Genomic DNA, 18,828 nt, shown 5'->3' on the forward strand with positions numbered 1-18,828 from the left:
ATGGAGCACTCTTGGTTCATGATCATCTTATCTCTTTGTCTCTGTGCAGCAGCCACCAATGTTTTCCTCATCCTCTTCTCTCAGAGCAAATACAAGAAAACCAAACTCTCTTTACCACCAGGCCCTCCTTCACTGCCCATAGTAGGCAGCATCTTCTTGCTCAAAAGATTGTTAAACGATGCCGAATCATTCGTCCGTGAACTCTCCTATAAATACAGACCAATCATCGCCATCCGCATTGGCCCTAGCCTCTCAGTATTCATTTCCAGCCATTCATTAGCCCATCAAGCTCTAATCCAGAATGGTGCCGCCTTTAGCTACCGCCCAGGAGCTGTCACACCCAGCTGCATCTTTAGAAACACCAATTCAGATACTGGTTCCTCCTCTGGTGCCCGTTGGAGGTTCCTCCGTCGTAACCTCACTTCCGCACTTCTTATCCCTTCTCGGTATAAGTGTTTTGGTCCCGCCCGCTTATGGTTCTTGGAAATAACTGATTCGTTACTCAAATACCATGTTGACTCAGGCGAGCCTGTGCAAGTGGTAGAACCCTTCCGATATGCCATGTTTTCTTTGTTGCTTTTCATGTGCTTTGGTGAGAAACTTGATGAGAAAGTCATCAAAGATATTATGGAAATAGAAGGGAATGTCGTAGCCAATTACAAAACACTTTCTATGTTCCACACGTTCCCCACCTTCGCGAGATTCATCTTCAGAAAACAGTTGATTGATATTCGCCGCAAACAAATATCTGCTTTACTTCCTTTGATCCAATCCCGTCGAGAACCAAAGGAGAAGATCAAACAACAAAACCAAGATGAGAATTTTTTCGCCTACATTGATTCACTCTTCGATCTCTAATTCAAAGATGAAGGAGGAAGAAAGATAAATGATGAAGAAATAGTGCTTCTCATCTGTGAACTCATGGATGCAGGGAGTGACACAGTATCAACTGTGTTTGAATGGCTCATGGCCCACCTTGTGAAGGACCAAACTATCCAAGAAAAACTTTATTCTGAAATCCAAGAGGTTGTGAATTCAGACGAAGAGATCAAAGAAGAGGATTTGCAGAAGATGCCATATCTGAAGGCAGTGGTATTAGAAACGCTGAGGTTAAACCCACCTACCCACTTTGTGCTGCCACGAATTGTGGAAGAAGATATTGTGTTGAATGGCTATCTCATTCCCAAGAAAACTATTGTGAATTTTACGGTGGCAGATATGGCGAGGGACCCACAAGTTTGGAAAGATTCTATGGAGTTTATGGCAGGGAGGTTCTTGGGTGAAGAAGGGGAAGCAGTTGATATCACAGGGAGTAGGGAAATTAAGATGATGCCATTTAGTGCAGGGAGGAGGATTTGCCCTGGACTTGGGTTGGGGACATTGCATTTGGAGTACTTTTTGGCAAATTTTATCACAAGTTACAAATGGGTGCCCGTGGATGGATAAGATGTTGACATGTCAGAGAAGCAGGAGTTCACATGGGCAATGAAAACCCCATTGTGGGCCCAGGTGTCCCAAAGGGCCAAGTAATTAGAGGAAATTAAGCTTAATCATCACTAATATTAAGTGGGGATCACATCTTTTACCATGTTGCTTTAGTAGGACCGAAATAAGATATTATCATCAATCTAGTGATGTTAATTCTATTAGTTCTGTTTTTGTGTTTCGCCCCTCTATTGGGCTGCTAGGATTGTAGTTGATGACATTGTTGCTCTTTGTAATTCTCGGATTTGGTGGTTTTGTCCACCTCCTTTATTTGTAAGCAATTTTTCTAGTCCTGGTCTTTTTTGAAAAAAAAAAATCATTTTGTTGTTGTTGATCAAATGATATATTAAATAATAAGAAAAAGAAAATCTCACCAAGTGTGTGATGAGTTGGACAGAGTTTTCTCTTGTTGTGTGGTTAACATCACCATGCGATCGAGGGGTTGGAAGTGTGGCCTCCTTCCACCCCCCCGAGAAAAAAACCCCTCAAGTAGCCTAGATCCCCCCCTTGGTGAACAGATTTCCATTCACCAAGGGTTCAGAAAAATTGATCCATTAAGGTTTACACTCAGATTTACATAGAAATTATTTCTACTTAGATAAAAAAGAAAAGAATAGAAAAAATAATAAGATAAGACTAAAAAGGATAGTGTTTCTTGTGGGGGAGTGCCGATCATGCGTGTGCATGATGGGAAATGGAAGCGAACGAGAAAACATCCACATAAATGTCATTTTCCATTCCATTGGGGAGATTCTGATCATCATCCCCCCCCTCACGTGTCTAGGCGCAAAGGCCATGCTCCCCCACATAAACTTCTTTCCTTAAAAATAATTATACAAATAATGATGAGTTTATATATATATATATACATATTGGCTAAAAAGATCAATCTTATTAAAAAAACTGAACCAAAGGAAACCAGCTAAAAACAAATAACATTCTCAACACTTCTGATACGTGGAACCCCACCTTTGGCATGACCATTAGGAGGGATCAACAAACTAGAAAGTACTATGAAAATCTGTATGAGGTCTGGCCATAGCATCCCATGCCACCTCATCAAAAACATGATTTGGCAAAGACGCAAAAGTATTAGATATTCCAGTCTTCGATGCTTGTTTTGCCAAATAATCCGCCATAGGATTCGTCTCCCTGAAACAGTGGGTGATCTTCCATTGGATCGATTCGCCTCCTTGAAATCTCTATTAGTTTAGTTTTTGGTGTATCTTCGCTTGATTGGGCTGCTAGGATTGTAGTTGATGATATTGGTACTCTTCGTAATTCTCGGATTTGGTGGCTTTTCCCACCTGCTTTCTCCATAAACAATTTTCCTAGATTGGGTTTATCCTGTTCTAGTGTTTTTGAATAAAATATTTGGCTATCGTTGATAAAAGAAGAAAAAAGAAAAAGAAAAAATTAGCTCATCAAGTGTGTGATGAATTGAACTGGTTAGATATACATGAATATTTTTTCTTGGATTTATTTTGTAATATTTATGGGTTCATTACCCTAAAAGTTGTTTATAATCCTATTAATATTGGACAAAGTTTTCCTTTGTTGTGTGGCGGACATCACCTTGCGGTTGTTTATAATCCTATTAATATATATATATATATTAAAGGGATTTTTTTTGCTAAAAGTCAGCAAGTATATATATATATATATATTCACTAAAAGGTCTTGAATATTAAAAAGACAAAAAAAAACTGTACAAGGGAAGGAAGAACAAGGGGAGAAAAACAAATCAAAAGCATACAATCACAACCCTAGGACCCTCCTCCACCTTCGGCATTGTCATCAGCAGCAGGAGGAAACTAGGCAATATAAGGAGGAAAAAATCAGATTAATAGAATCTGAACCGCGATCTTCCCATCGCGTCATCCGATAAGAAATGATGTACCTCTGGAGGCCACACGACATTAGATGAAGATGTCTCTTTCTTTGCTGCCAATTGTGCCAAAAAAATCTGCTATCGGATTGGCTTCCCGATAGCAACGCGTGATTTTCCAAAGTATATCCCTGAGGTTGGAAATGAGAGTAGACCAGTTCTACCATACAAACCATGGGATCAGCCCTCTTTGCATCATAATGACTACTGATACCGAATCACATTCAATCCACAAAGCTTCACACTTCTTCTCTCTCGCTCTATCAATTCCCTCCATCAAAGCATGGAATTCAGCTTGGAAACTCGTTGCTTTACCTAAAAAGGAGCTGAAAGATAAAACTACCCAAGCATTGCTATCTCTTACTACATCACCTACTCCTGCATTCCATGGATTCCCCAAAGACGAGCGATCACAGTTTAATTTCCACCATCCTACCATTGGAGGAAGCCAAAAAACTTCTCGTACTCCCTTGATCCTTCTTCTTTGCACTACTATATTCAGATTATTGCATCTCTCTGTATCCAGACGAGATTTAATTCTGTCCTGTTTCCCTGGCCCACGCCTTTTGACTTCCTCCATAATTGTAGAGAAAATCTGGCCATAAGATTGATGCTTTCCCTTGAACCTCCTTGAGTTTCTCTCCATCCACATAAAGTAGGGCAAAAGGATCAAACCCACCAGCCATGCTTGAGATATGCCAGTAGCGCTAGACCGTTGGGTCCACCATGTAACATACTCTGGAAAATCTGCCCATTATTTTTTGCTAAAAATTTATTTCATAAGATGAAAAAAAGGAAAAAAAAAAAAAAAGCAATTACAGCCAACAACCAAGCAAAAGAAAAACCCTCAGCCTCCCTATCCTCCCACCTTCGGCATTGCCATCAGCAGGAGAAAAGGAAAAGCGCTAAGGGAATCTATAATTTGGTCTACCCTCGGCATCTCTAGAAAGAAAGTCCCCTATGTGGGGCGGCAAGTTCACATCAACTCTTGAAGTACTGCTCTTAGCCGCATCTCTTGCCAAGAAGTCTGCCACCGAGTTCTCCTCTCTGTAATTGTGAGTAATTTTCTAAGAAATTTTTCTCATGTAAGTCTAGAGATATATCCACCTTTGCAGAGCAAACCAAGGAATCTTCCCTTGCTGGATCAGAGACACAACAGCACCCGAGTCTGATTCAATCCACAAACGTTGAATGTCCATGTCCTTGGCCCTCATCAGACCCTCCATCAGCCCCTCTACTTCAGCCTCAAATACCCCTGTCACTCCCATATATTTTTTATATGAGCATAGAACTTTACCAAAGTGATCACGAGAGATTCCTCCTGCTCCAGCGTGCCCAGGATTTCCCAAAGAGCTCCCATCAAAGTTAAATTTGATCCAATTGATGGGGGGTTTGCACTAGTAAACCTCCAAAATGCCTCGACGAAATAGATAATCCCAAGCGTTTGCAACACATCAGGTCTACCATGGAATTAACTCCCTTTACTATAGGAGTGTTTCTTCTTATTTCTTCAGTCACCATGAGCGAGATGTATTTTGTTATCCACTCCACACCCTCATAGATTCTATTATTTATTTCCCTCCACAGGAGATCTATAACAATACCAAACCACATGGTCCACGCCTCCTTGCAGCTCACATTTTTAATGTTTCTTTTCCACCATTGGACGAGCTCCAAAGTAGAAACCTGGGCACTCCATCTAAGATTAAAACACTGATATAAATCATTCCAGATTTCATCGGAAAAATGGCACGCTATGAATAAATGTTGCATTGTCTCTTCTGCTGCCTTACAAAGAACACATCTAGAAGCAAGAGGCACCGCTTTCTTTTTCACCATTTCATCAGTAGGAACCTTTCCATGAAGCACCATCCAAGCAAGAGACGAGTCCCGAGGTTGTTGCTTCTTACACCAAATGAGCGAAGCCTAGGGAGCAATCGGCTTTTTTTCTCTAATATCCTCCCACGCAGATTTCAAATTAAAATTCCCATCATAAGAAAGGCTCCAAACACATCGGTCAGCACACTCATAATTTGGGAATTTAATTTGCAAAACATCATTATAAACATCTGTCATAAAGCATGAGTTTACCACAGGTTTGTTCCACCTTTCCATCAAGCATCGAACTATCCACATCTTCCACACACTCTTCTAGCGCAAAGCCACCCACCCAATTATCCTACCAAAATTTAATGGAGCGACCATCACCAACGACCCATCTTTCCTTAGAAGAAATAAAGTTCCAAAATTTTCTAATGCCAGGCCATATGGAAGAAGCACTATATCCCTTCTTAGGTAATCCCTGTTTGTTTAGGAATCTAGCTCTCAAGAATCTACTGGCCAAGGATTTTTCATGCTTGATATGCCATGCTGTCTTATAGAGCATTCACATCTGTCAATCTTCTCAATCCTAACCCCCCTTCCTCCTTAGGCTTACAACATTGGTCCCAATTAACAACAATTTTTTTTGTGGCATCTATCTCTCTTGACCAGACAAAATTACGCATCCATCTCTCCAGAGTTGTAATTTACGACGACGACCACCAATACACAGCAAAACTATGACCAGGCATACTCATAATCACCGATCTCACTAGCTCAACTCTTCCTGCCACGGATAGCATCTTTCCCTTCCACCCAGCCAAACGGTCTTTCACTTTGTCTATAATAGGCATCACAACATCTTTCTTAATTCTACCTTTAAAAATCTCCACCCCCAGGTATCTTGTAGGAAATGTACAAAGGGAAATCCCCAATTCTTCTATAATAGCCCTCTTTCTCTGAGAAGAGATCGAGCCCACAAACAATTTACTTTTCTCCAAATTGATAAATTGGCCAGAAAATTCCTGGTACATGTTAAGAAATTTCTTCAGATGTCTGACATATCTGATAGATGCATTAGCAAAGATGAAGATATCGTCAGTGAACAAACTATGGGCTGGCGTAATCACACCACGAGGACCCTTAATCGGCTTTAATTTATTTTCTTCCACAAGCTTATTCAAGCCTATGCAGAGAACCTCTTTAGCCAATATAACAGCATAGGGGAAATAGGATCCCCTTGTCTCAAACCCCTCTCCACTCCAAAATATCCAATCGGACCACCATTGAACATTACTGAGATCTTCGCAGAGACCAAAATCTGGTACACCCATCGAATCCAGGTCTCTGAAAACCCAAACTTTCTCAATATATGGAAAATAAAATCGCAGTCAACTGTACCGTAGGCCTTCTGAATATCTATCTTCACCCCCATGCTACCCCCTCTAGTCGCAGAGAACATCATATTAGATAACTCAGAGGCAAGGGTGATATTGGAGTGAATGATTTTTCCTTTTTGGAATGCTCCTTGCTCCTCCAAAATAAGCCGAGGCATCACCTCTGAAAGTCTTAAAGCCATTATTTTAGAGACAATTTTACAGAAAAAAATTGCCCATGCAAAGAGGCCTAAACTTATCTAAAGAGTTTGCCCCTTAGATCTTCGAGATTAACACCAAAAAATTGCTATTTAGGCCATAAGGCATTCGGCATTTACTGAAGAAGCCCCTAATAGCATTACAAACATCATTAGAGATTATGACCCAGCAAAATTTATAGAACATACCAGGAAAACCGTCTGGACCTGGAGAGCTTTCCCGGTCAAGGTTCCAAACCGCCCTTTTGATCTCATCATTGGATGGCATCGCATCCATCCTCCATCTATCAATGTCCTCCAAAACCTTCGGAATACAGTCCAGCATTTCCATGTGATCAACAGTAGTAGATTTTTTGAGAAAGTTTTCATAGTAGCTCTTAGTAAAATCCTCCATCTGCATCTTCTCAGTGATGATCTGACCGGCATCAGTTTTCAGATTTCTAATGGTATTCTTCATTCTTCTCACCTTCACAGTCATATGAAAGAATTTCGAGCTTCTATCTCCTTGAATTCTCCATCTAATCCAAGTTTTTTCAACCCAGAATTTTTCATATCCCTCCATCGCCTTCAAGTACTTAGTTTTCGCATCAGCTTCTCGAGCAAAATTATGATCGTTCATACCAATCTCCTCTATCTCCTTTTGAATCTCTTCCAACCCCTTTAGCACCTCCTCCTTTTCCAAGTTCACATTAGGGAATGTTTCCCTAGCCCACTCCTTAATCACAATTTTCAGTCTTTTAATTTTCTGACTGAAGATATAGAGAGCCGATCTAGAAATCCATTCATCCCAGGATTCTTTCATAATTTTTAGGAAATTTTCGTGATCAGTCCAAGACCTCTGAAACCTGAAGGACAATTAGAGGGCTTCACCGATGCTTCTGACACCACCAACAGGGGAGAGTGGTTAGACGCACAATTAGATTGCACCTGTTGGTGGCAATCATGAAACACTGAAAACCAGGCATCTGTGCAGAAGCTTCTATCTAGAACTGCCACAACATTACCTCTTCTTCTATTATTGGTCCAAGTATACTTGCGACCTTGCGAAGGAATCTGAATAAGGGAGCAGGTGTCCACCATCGCCCTGAACTCTGTCGCAGAGCCCAAATTAAAAGATCTTGGACCTCTTTTTTATGAGCCTACAGCGTAGCATTAAAGTCTCCAGTCACCAGCCAGGGGGTGCCATGACCCGGGTTCGATGTCGCCAAATTATTCCACAAGTCTCTCCTTACTGCCCTGAAGCAATTAGCATGAATAAAAGACACAACGAAGATGTTCGATTGCCACTGCACACGTAAGGTAATATGTTGATCAGAGCAAGAGACACCTTGCGGCTTAGGCATGCTCCTTCTCCAAACCACCCACAGATTTGGAACCTTATCCGGCCTGTCATTGTGAATAAAATTCGCTCAAAATCAAGATTATTGAAAAATCTCTTTGGAAATTTCTGCACCTCCAGCATTGGTTCAGCTAAGCAAATAATTTCTGGGGAATTCATCATAATAATATTCCCTAAGGCCAACCTAGCAGCCTTCTTCTTCATTCCTCTAATATTCCAAAATAAAATCTTCATAGTCACTTTTTTAAAAGCGGCAATCTGTCAAACTTTCGAGCAGCCTGCTCATGAAGGGCGATGAATTTCCCCTTTTGCTGTCTTCTACCCTCCATATTGTTCTCAAGGACTCTCGCCGCTCTATCAACCTCTGCCACGTCTTCATGATACACAATCATGGCCCCATCCTTGTACTGCTGATGAGTCTTTGTATTATCAAGCTGAGGCTCGAACCTCACATCCCTACCATCTTCTAGATCACCATACTGACCTTGATCGATCTGATCCTCCCTGCCATAGACCTCCCGGTCAAGAGCCTCATCCTCTTCTGTGATGAGAAAGTTGCATCTGTGCTGATCTATCTCTGCCTCCTCTCCTGGTTCGGATATGTGATCCATATCCGCTCCATCCACCGACCTAGATTCATCATTGAATGTAGAAGCCAATCCAATCCCCTCCATACTGTTAGTTGCATCCATGTGATTGTGATTTGTTCCCATAATGGTGGACTTCTCTAAAGGAATAATGATTGGAATATCTCCCTGCCCCTGCACACCTTCCTTAGGCATTGAACTATGCTCCCTAATAAGATTTCTTAATATGGTAGGAGGCTGCCACATATGGGTAGGATTTCTACCTGAATTGGAAACAAATCCTTCACCCAAACCACCGCCCTCTGCACTGGATCTTCACCCTGCACCACCTTCATTCACCATGGCCGCCGCCCCAATATCTCGAGCATCTGCCTCCTTCTTCTCTCTGCATTGGAACAGAGAGTGCCCGATTTTTTTACAAAAGCCACATTTGGCTAACCCATCTTCATATACGATCAATTGTTTAAACCAAAAAACCTCTCTCGTTCCTTGTTGCTTTCTTTCCACCTGAAACTCTTCCACTCTTTTATCCCTAATTATCACTTCTACCTAAACGCGCGCAAAATTCCCCATTGTTGCCGATCTGGTTCTTCTGTCCAGGGCCACAAGTCTTCCTGCCCCCTTGGCCATTGTCAATAGGATCTTCTCATGCCAGTATTCCAGGGGAAGGTCTGAAAATCTGATCCACACCAGTTTGGTTGGGTTGTTCACTACATGCACATCAAAATCTGGTTTCCAACGTTGGAAGCGAATAAATTTTCCTCTAACCTTGATTAGGTTCCTTCTCCAAATGGCAGTCATATCTCCTTCCAACTCAAACTGGAATAAGATGAAGCCTTTCCCCATAGGAGACAAGGCAATTCTCCCCTTCAAATTCCATCCCTCTCCTGCAGCTTTACGAATATCATTCAGAGACAGAAATCTGAAGTTTGCCCGACCTATCAAAGCAAACTTGAATTTTTCCAGCCTCTCCTCATATGCCTCCTGAGGGATGATAATCTTGGTGTGTGACCCAGCATGTATTGGTTCCGACAACTGCTTCACGTATGGTAGGGCCTTACCCACGATAGTAGAAAAAGTTTTCTTCACACCATCCGCTCTTTTTTTCTGATGTCTGCTGTCTGTTGTCATCCACCTTAGTACCATGATCTTCTTTGGATTGAACTTCAGTTTCTTCTCTAACCACTTCCGATGCATCCTTTGAGTTAGGTTTCCAGAAATCAGTAAGGTGTAGTTATCTGCCCCTATCCGGCGATCTTCCTCCCCCTGAGTCGTGATCTAGATGTAAATCATCATCCACCAAGCCATTCAAAAACTCCATCGAGCCTCCCAATCTGCCCATTGATTTGGCCATGAAAACCTGGAAACCTCAGCGAAGGTACTCCAAATATAGGCAACACCTTCACACTCCAAGAACAAATGCTGGAAAAGCTCCTCCGCCTTGTAGCAAAGCTCACACCTAGAAGGCAGCGGCACTCCTTTACTTTTCACCATCTCGTCACAGGGCAGTTTTTTATGCATTAGCCTCCATCCAAACACCAATTGGCGAGACAGCAGACCAGTCCTCCATACTACCTTTGCCCAGCCTACCTTTGGTGCATCCTTTCTTAGCGCCTCCCATGCTGACCTTGAGGAAAAAGCACCTAAAGAGGAAAGAGACTAGCAACATCTATCCCTTTGACCCAGCGGCAGGGGTACACTATTGATTTCTTTGAATATGCTGTGCAAGAATTCCGAATTGGCCTGGGGGAGACACCACTTACCCTCCCAAATGAAATCTGCAACTTTACTTGTGTTATGGAAAAGAGATTGAGGGAGAGGAGAGAGCTCTGCAATTGAGAGTGGACCTAACCATCGATCATGCCAAAAAAAAATATCTTCACCATTTCCCACCATCCAACGCTCAGCTTCAAAGACAAAGTGCCACATCTTGGCAATACCTTTTAACACAGAGGAGGATTTATACCCCTTTTTGAGATTTCCTCCTTCATTCACAAACCTCGCCCGTAAGAAACTACTAAAGGCGGTTTTTTCATGTTTCATTTGCCACACAAGTTTACTGAGCCCTGCACAATTCACATCCCTTACTCTTCTGATACCTAAACCTCCTTCCGCCTTAGGACTGCACACTTCTTCCCATTTCACAGAAATTTTCTTCACTTTGTCAATCTTCCCTGACCACAGGAAGTTTCTCATCCATCTCTCCACTGTTTTGATCACAGCTTCAGGCCACCAATAAACTGAAAAGTTGTGAATTGGCATGCCTGATATCACAGACCGAATCAATTCTACCCGACCCGCCATAGATAGCAGCTTGCCCCTCCATCCCTGCAAATGAGCTTTTATCTTGTCCATCAGAGGTAGAATCCTATCCTTCTTAACAGCTCCTTTGAAGATCTCTACCCCAAGATACCTTGTTGGTAGAGAACAAATGGGAATGTTCAGCAAATCAGCAATAAAACTCTTCCGGTGAGGCGCAACTTTACCAAAGAATATTTTACTTTTATCCAAGTTAAATCTTTGACTAGAAAAATCTTGGTGTTTCAACAGAAAATCTCTTAAATAGAGAACACACTTTGCTGCAGCGTTCATGAAGATAAATATGTCATCTGCGAATAGCAGATGACTAGGAACACTCACCCCTCTCGGACCGGGGAGAGACTTTAATTTCCCCTCCTTCAATAGACCATTCAGGCCCCTGCACAGCACCTCCTCTACAAGAATAAAAAGCATTGGGGAGATTGGGTCCCGTTGACTCAAGCCACGCTCCACTCCAAAGAAACCAACTAGACCACCATTCAACAGAACTGAAATTCTAGTAGAAATTAAAATTTCATAAATCCAGCCCAACTATACATCAGAGAATCCAAATTTCTTTAGAACCTTGAAAAGGAAATCCCATGACAAGGTGTCATAGGCCTTCTGCACATCTACTTTAATTCCCATTCCACCACCCCTGACCGAAGTATGTAATAAATTTTCCAGTTCAGAAGCTAACCCAATGTTTGCAGAGATAATCTTACCTTTTTGAAAAGCCCCTTGCTCATCTGACACCAAGCGGGGAAGAAGACAAGCCAACCTCTCTGCCATAATCTTTGATAGGACCTTGCAAAAGAAATTAGCCATACAGATAGGCGAAAATTTATCCAAGGAACCGGCTCCCTCCACCTTTGGAATTAAAGTCACAAAACTATTATTTACCCTATTCGGAAGCTTCCCTCCACGGAAGAAAGCCATCACTGCTCCACAAAATTCTTCACCTACTATCTCCTAACACTACTTGAAAAATGCTCCAGGAAACCCATCAGGGCCAGGCGAGCTATCTGGGTCTAATCCCCAAACTACCTACTTAATCTCCTCCCTCCCAGGAATCGCTTCTAAGATTAAGGAATCTTCCTTGTTCACCTCTTTAGGGATGACATGCAGCAGCTCCAAATGAGGGACATTATGATCAGCCTTGTGAAATCTATAAAGTATTGGACCACATACTCCGCCATCTCCCTCGGCTCAGAGACCACAGAGCCATCTTGTTTTTTCAAAGAATGGATGCAATTTTTTGCACGTCGAACCTTAACCGATTAGTGGAAAAACTTTGAGTTACGGTCACCTAACTTCACCCACTTACATCGAGCCTTCTCAGCCCAAAGCTTTTCATGCATCTCCATTGCTTTCAATAGCCTAGTTTTAGCCTCTGCTTCCCTTGCATATAGAACATCAAACATCCCCATCTGATCAATGAATTTTTGAACTTCCTCCACCCCCTCTGAAGCTTCCTTTAGGGCCAAGTCAATATTCGGAAAAACCTGCCTCGCCCACCCCTTAAGAGCACCCTTTATTGCTTTAAGGTTTTGAGCGAGTCTGCCAATGGGACCTCCCCTGACCTCCCTAGACCACACATCCCTCACCAGATCCTCAAAAGAGTCCTCCTCCATCCAAAAATGCTGAAAGAGAAAAGGAGCATTTTGAGGTTTGGGAGCCGCCGCAGAGGAGAAAAAAATAGGAGCATGGTCCGATACCGATCTATGGAGAACCTGCTGCCCACAAATGCCAAATACATCCAGCCATTGCGCATTGAAGAAACATCTATCAAGAACTGCCGCCACATGCCCTCTGCGTCTATTATTTGTCCAAGTGCATTTAGCGCCCTGAGAAGTAGCGCCAATCAAATCACATGCGTCCACCATAGCCTGGAATTCAGCCGCAGTGCCCATATTAAATCTGCCCGGACCCTTCTTCTCATGGGAGTACAATGTAGTGTTGAAATCCTCTACAACAGTCCATGGAAGAGCCAAAGTCGCTGTAGTCCCCAACTAGACCCATAAATTACTGCACTCCGCCCTAAAATAGGAGGCGTGGATCATAGAAATAAATACTTGACAACCATTCCAATTCATCGAAATAGTAATCAGCTGCTCAGATGATTGCAGCACAACCGGCCTCTGAAGAGAGTTTTTCCAAATGACCCATAGGTTTGGCACTTTGTCATAGCGAGAATTATGGATTAGCTCAGCCATGAAACCCAACCGATTGAAAAAATTGGAAGGGAAAGACATCGCATCCACCATAGGTTCCTCTATACACACCACATTAGGAGAGTGCTCACGGAGAAGAAATTGTAGTGCCCTGGAGGCTGCTGCTTTCTTAACATCTTGGATATTCCAATAGAAAATCCGCATGATTACATGTTTTTTCCTTCCGACCTATCAGACTTCGAGGTCTGACCACCACCTTTGTTGCTCCTTACCCTTCTCTCCCCCACTTCTTTTCCTTTCTCTAACAAGGCAGCCTCTTTGTCAACAGTGTGTACACCCATATGAGCAACCTCCATTCTGCTCAATGGAAATTGCAGAGGGGCCAAATGCCCTTATTGGATGAGGTACGACCACCCCGTCCTGCCAATCCTCCATGATTACCCCCTAGGAACGCCCCAGTTCTCTTCGCACAGGTGACAACCCTCACCGCACCCTAAGAAGAAGGTGCTACTACACGATTTTCCAGTTGCACAGCCAGACCAGGTGTTGGATCAACTTGGTTCAATTCCCCTACCTTCAAATTTTCAGACTGGTCTGATTCCAAACCAGCCTCAGAGCTGGAGTCAGAGCCGGATTGGTCCACCTCAATGTCAGAGGAAACTTCTTCATACTCAAAATCGGAGGATTCCTTATTTGTTTCTTCCCTAACCTGCACCTCCTCACCAAGAGAAGCTTCCTTAATTGATTTCTCCCCTACATGATATACTCCCAAGTTACCCGAAGTGTGCAGAATAGATTGAGGGTTTGTATCAATTAAATCAATTAAAATCTCTCCTTCCTCCACATTAGGTAACCCAGAGACGTCAGTTATGGGAGTTGATACACCTGTCTCCCCTCTTTCAGCATAAGAAGATTTATGAGAGGCAATATTCAAATTTGAATTTGAAATATTGTGATCATCTCTTTCCAAAGAAGGCATGGCTCGACCAGGTGAGTTACTCGTTACCGAGTTGACTCTATCTTCTCCATACACCGCTCCTGGGATCCCAGTCTTGTCCAAAGTGTTTTGACATTCATCATAGGCCTTCTTCTCTCGACAATCGTTCAGTTGGTGTCCCCTTTTTTTGCAGAAACCACATATCCCCAATAAGTCCTCATAGATCAATTGGTGCTTGAAAACAAATAAGTTTGTAGTCCCAGGTTGCCTGCGTTCCACTTGAATTTCTTTAGGCCTTGGGGCCGCCACCTCATCTCCACCAAAACTCGAGCAAAATTTCCATATATTACATTTCTGGTGCGTTAGTCGAGCCCAACTGGCCTCCCTACCGCCTTTGCCATGTTAGTAATACCTTCTCGTGCCAATATTCCAACGAAAGATCGAGGTAACGCACCCAAACTAGGGCCTTATTGATCATTTTTTCATGTATGCTGAAATCTAGATGCCATCTTTGAAACCTGATAAACTGATTTCCTATCTTCATCAGACTTCGTCTCCACATCAAAGGCATATCATCTTCTGATTCAAACTAAAAAATTGTGAAGCCCTTGCCCATGGGCACCATCTTCACTTTACCCTCGAGTCTCCACCTCTCACGTGCTTCTTTGGGAATATCATCCAAAGAAAGCAACCAAAAATTGAGCCGGCCTATCAGGGAAAACCGATACCTATGTAAACGATCCTTGTATGCCTCTTGGGGGATGATCACCTTGGTCGAGTCTTCTGCATGAACTGGATCTGGCAGATCATCCACCACTGACGGACTATTACCCACGACATTAGCATGTGATTTTGGAATAGGATTCTCAGGAGAAGCCCCTTTTTCAGATGCTTCAGTATCAGAGCCAACTATGGAGGCAAAGGATTTCATCGCTGGGAGGGGAGGATCCTTTCCCCCATCAGAAGCAGCCTGCTCTAAGGATGACGGAGGCTTCCAAAAGTCTGTTAAGCGGAGTTGCCTTCCCCTATTCGGCTGGAGGCCACCTCCAGGATCGTCCCCTGTGTGCATGAGAGGGCTTTCAGATATCGCTTCCCATAGATTTTCCTCTCTCTCCCTCTCTCTCTTAGTAAGCCTAAGAATCACCTCAAGTATACATATTAAAAAAGAAGAAAAATAGAGCATAAGTTTAACGTCTAGGCATTCCTAGATAGATACAGATTTCAATTGATGGAGAGTAGCATTTCATATTTTGTTTCAACACTAAAGAGGATAGGCTCCGAGCTCCTGTGGGAGCACTTTGGCACACTTAGATAAAACCCATCATTCTACGCCCATGGACTCGATAGACCTCCTTCAAAGAGTTCTCATTCAAATCCATCTAATCTGGATCAATTTACCAAACCTCCCTTTTCAACTCTAGACAAAGGATGCCCCAAATGTCACTGGGAGCACCTTAGGACTATTCTAATAAATGGACCTAGTCCAAGGAGCACCTCTCTTTTACAAGTCAAGGTGAAGTTTGTCAGGGTTGGATATATCTTGTATTCTGTAATAGTTCACATAATTTTTTTCTTCGCTAGAAATGGATAATATTATTTAAAAAAACATGGGAAAGAAAAACAGCATTACAAAAAGAACAAAACCAACAAAGATCGCTTCCCTAACCCCCACCTTCGGCATTGCCATCAGCAGGGGAGAGGAAAGTGCAAATCAAAACCTATATTTCAGTCTTCCTTCTGCATCTCTCCTAATCAGCTCCGTAATGTGATCAAGAAAGACAACATTAGCGCATGAGATCCCTATCTTTGCTGTATCTCTAGCCAGAAAATCAGCAACCGAATTGGCCTCTCTGAAATTATGAGTGATCTTCTAAGAGATCCCCTCCAGATAAGGCTGAAGGAAAATCCATCTCTGAAGAGCAAACCAGGGGATCTTCTTAAGCTGAAATGAAATTGTAATCACACTGGAGTCTGTCTCCACCCACAAGTAGTTTATTGCCAACTCACGAGCCCGTATAAGACCCACCATAAGTCCTTCCACCTCTGGTTGGAACACACCTGTGACCATAAAAATTTTATACGAATCCATAACTCTTCCCCAATGGTCCCAAAAAACTCCACCCGCACCTGCATGCCCAGGATTACCCATCGAGCTTCCATCAATATTTAGCTTTACCCATTTAACTGCAGTCTACACCAAAATACTTCTAAAATAGGCTGAATAGGAGCATTTTGATCATTAACCCCAGCTTCCTGCAACAAATAACATCATTAACAGTTTTCACTTCTCCTTTGGTACTGGGACGTGGATGATCTACATGATAGAATTCACGCAAGAGCTGGCACCAAAATTGTTGTTCCTCAAGATGCGTATGAGGAAAGACTCTTGCGATTCATATTTGCATTAATAGGTAGGGCGACATGGTTGCAATGTGGAGATGGAGCCCCACAAGAGTTGGAGGCCAGGTGATCAGGTTCCAACGATGGAAGCCTGATTTTTATGTTCACGCAAAGAACGTTAGTACTAAGCTGGTTTGGATCAAATTTCCTGACCGGCCACTGGAATATTGGCATGAGAAGATTTTGTGGACCATGGCCAAGGCGGCAGGGAGACCTGTGGCGCTGGATAGATGTACACGATCTACTGCAATGGGTACCTATGCGAGGGTCCAAGTGGAGATGGATATTGGTGCAAACAGAACAAAAGAAATTCAGGTAGAAAGAAGGCAGCCTGGAACAAGGGAGATTTTCTAGTTTAAATAGAATATTGTATATGAGGATCAGTTGTCCAGGTGTGGTTTCTACAAAAAAGTGGGGCATTCTGTCCATGACTGTAGGGTAAGGAAGGATGCAAAAGCAAGAGAGGAGAGGTAGCATCAAGCGTCTATACCAGGGGCGGTTTTCGTTGAGGAAGGAGGTGGTGCTCGATCTGATAGTCGACGAGAGGGGAGGATTCTAGTGGCTGAGGGGGCAAAATCGGGCAGGAGTCGTTTTCATATGAGGGAAGGATTACCTTCCTTTAAGGAGATCCAGTGGTAATTCCGTCTCTGCCAATATTCAAGTTGTTCTTCCATTGGGTGAGCAAGAGAATATGGAAAGGAATATCCCTTTTGGTATTGATGAGGATATAGCCATTGAAGGGGATAACGAATTAAGTGAATACGGGTCGGATTAGAATGGCGGATTGGAGGATGGGTCGGTTGATGAAGCGGATGATGGCCAAGAGGCTATTGTGGAGCAGGCACAGCATGATTCCTCCATAGATAGGGAGCTTGTCACTGATTCCCTTATTAAGGATGACCGTTATCTCCAGGGCTCTAATGTAGAGATCAGAAATGCTTTGAGGGATGGAAGGGAGCCAATTACTATTTCGTACACTAGCAGAGGAGGGGGCTATGCGCTGACTCAGTCCCGGGGTGGTTGCGGGCATGGGAGAGACTAGCCAGTGCAATGGTATGATAATGTTTTTTCCACGTTTAATCCCTTACAGGTGGATGGTGGGACGGTGGTGGTGAACCATAGTGAGGTGGAGCAGATTGACAGAGCTCTTTGTTAGAGGGAGGAATTTGATGGTATTCGTGGGAGGAAGGATAATGGGAAACAAGTGGCCAATACGGAGCAGACTTTGCAAAAGTTTGGTCGTATTGCTTTAACAAAAATAGTAAATGAAAGCCCTCTTTTGGAATATTAGAGGGATGAAGAAGGCCGTCATGAGGCTGGCGTTAGGGAATTTTTTAAGGGAGAAGCCGCCAGACTTTCTATGTATTACTGAGTCAATGGTGGCAACTGCTGATTTTCCAAAGATGTTTTTTAATAAGCTAGGGTTTGATTCAGAATTTATTCATAATGAGAGAGATGGAAGCATTCCTAATTTATGGCTGATTTGGTGTAGAAGAGTAAGGAAACTTATGGTGATGGCGTCCTCGGAGCAATTTATATCCCTTTCTGTTATGTGGATGTACGATAGAATTGTCTTAACTGTGGTGCATGAAAAATGCTTGAGAGCTAATAGAAGGGTGTTGTGGGCTGATTTGGTTGTTGCCCATCTGGGGTTAATGCCCCATGGTTGGTTTTGGGTGATTTTGGAGCTACTGTGGACACGTGTTCATTGATTCAAGTTCCTTCTCAGGGCCAAAAACTTATCTGGACCAATAATAGGATAAAGGGGGGATGTGGCTGCTGTGTTAGATAAGAGTTTTTGTAATGACGCTTGGATATCACTGTTCCAGGAGTGTCACTAGTTTGTTTTGCAAAGGGTGGCTTCTGATCACGCTCCTATTCTGGTGGTGTCTGAGGCTGTGAAGAGGCCAAGGAATTGTCCTTTTAGGTTCCAAAGATTCTGGGCAGATCATGATGATTTCTTAATCACTGTTAAGAGGTCCGGGGATGGAGATATTTCGGTGTCGTCTATGTATGTGGTGGCTCAGAAATTAAAAAGATTGAAGGGGATCTTGTGATCCTGGGTGAAACAAAGTTTTCTAAATTTCAATTTGGAGTTGGAAGAGGCAAAAAAGGGCATGGAGGAGGTTCAGTAGGATATTGAGAGGAATGGTCTGAATGATGCAGTGTTTGCCAAAGAAGCAGATGCAAAAACTATGTATCTAAAGGCCCTTGAAAATTATGAAAAATTGTGGGCAGATAAATCTCGTATCAGGTGGAGGTAGCAGGGGACAAATGCTCTAAATTTTTTCATATCTCAATTAAG

At 42.9% G+C, this 18,828-nt stretch overlaps 2 protein-coding genes across 2 annotated transcripts; both read left to right on the top strand.

Annotated features, from left to right (window-relative positions):
• On the top strand, positions 1–858 carry LOC122065076 (cytochrome P450 89A2-like). Its single transcript, XM_042628867.1, has one exon. The coding sequence runs from the start codon at positions 1–3 to the stop codon at positions 856–858; it is 858 nt and encodes a 285-aa protein (XP_042484801.1).
• Positions 859–921: 63 nt separating this feature from the next.
• On the top strand, positions 922–1,446 carry LOC122065077 (cytochrome P450 89A2-like). The gene has a single exon (XM_042628868.1). It carries the CDS (start codon positions 922–924, stop codon positions 1,444–1,446), a length of 525 nt encoding a protein of 174 aa, XP_042484802.1.
• Positions 1,447–18,828: the final 17,382 nt, after the last annotated feature.

Source organism: Macadamia integrifolia, unplaced genomic scaffold (genome assembly GCF_013358625.1).
Source record: "Macadamia integrifolia cultivar HAES 741 unplaced genomic scaffold, SCU_Mint_v3 scaffold1876, whole genome shotgun sequence".
NCBI classification, from domain to species: domain Eukaryota; kingdom Viridiplantae; phylum Streptophyta; class Magnoliopsida; order Proteales; family Proteaceae; genus Macadamia; species Macadamia integrifolia.

Coding starts and splice junctions, on each gene's coding strand:
- LOC122065076 (XM_042628867.1), top strand. CDS start 1: ATGGAGCACTCTTGGTTCATGATCATCTTATCTCTTTGTCTCTGTGCA.
- LOC122065077 (XM_042628868.1), top strand. CDS start 922: ATGGATGCAGGGAGTGACACAGTATCAACTGTGTTTGAATGGCTCATG.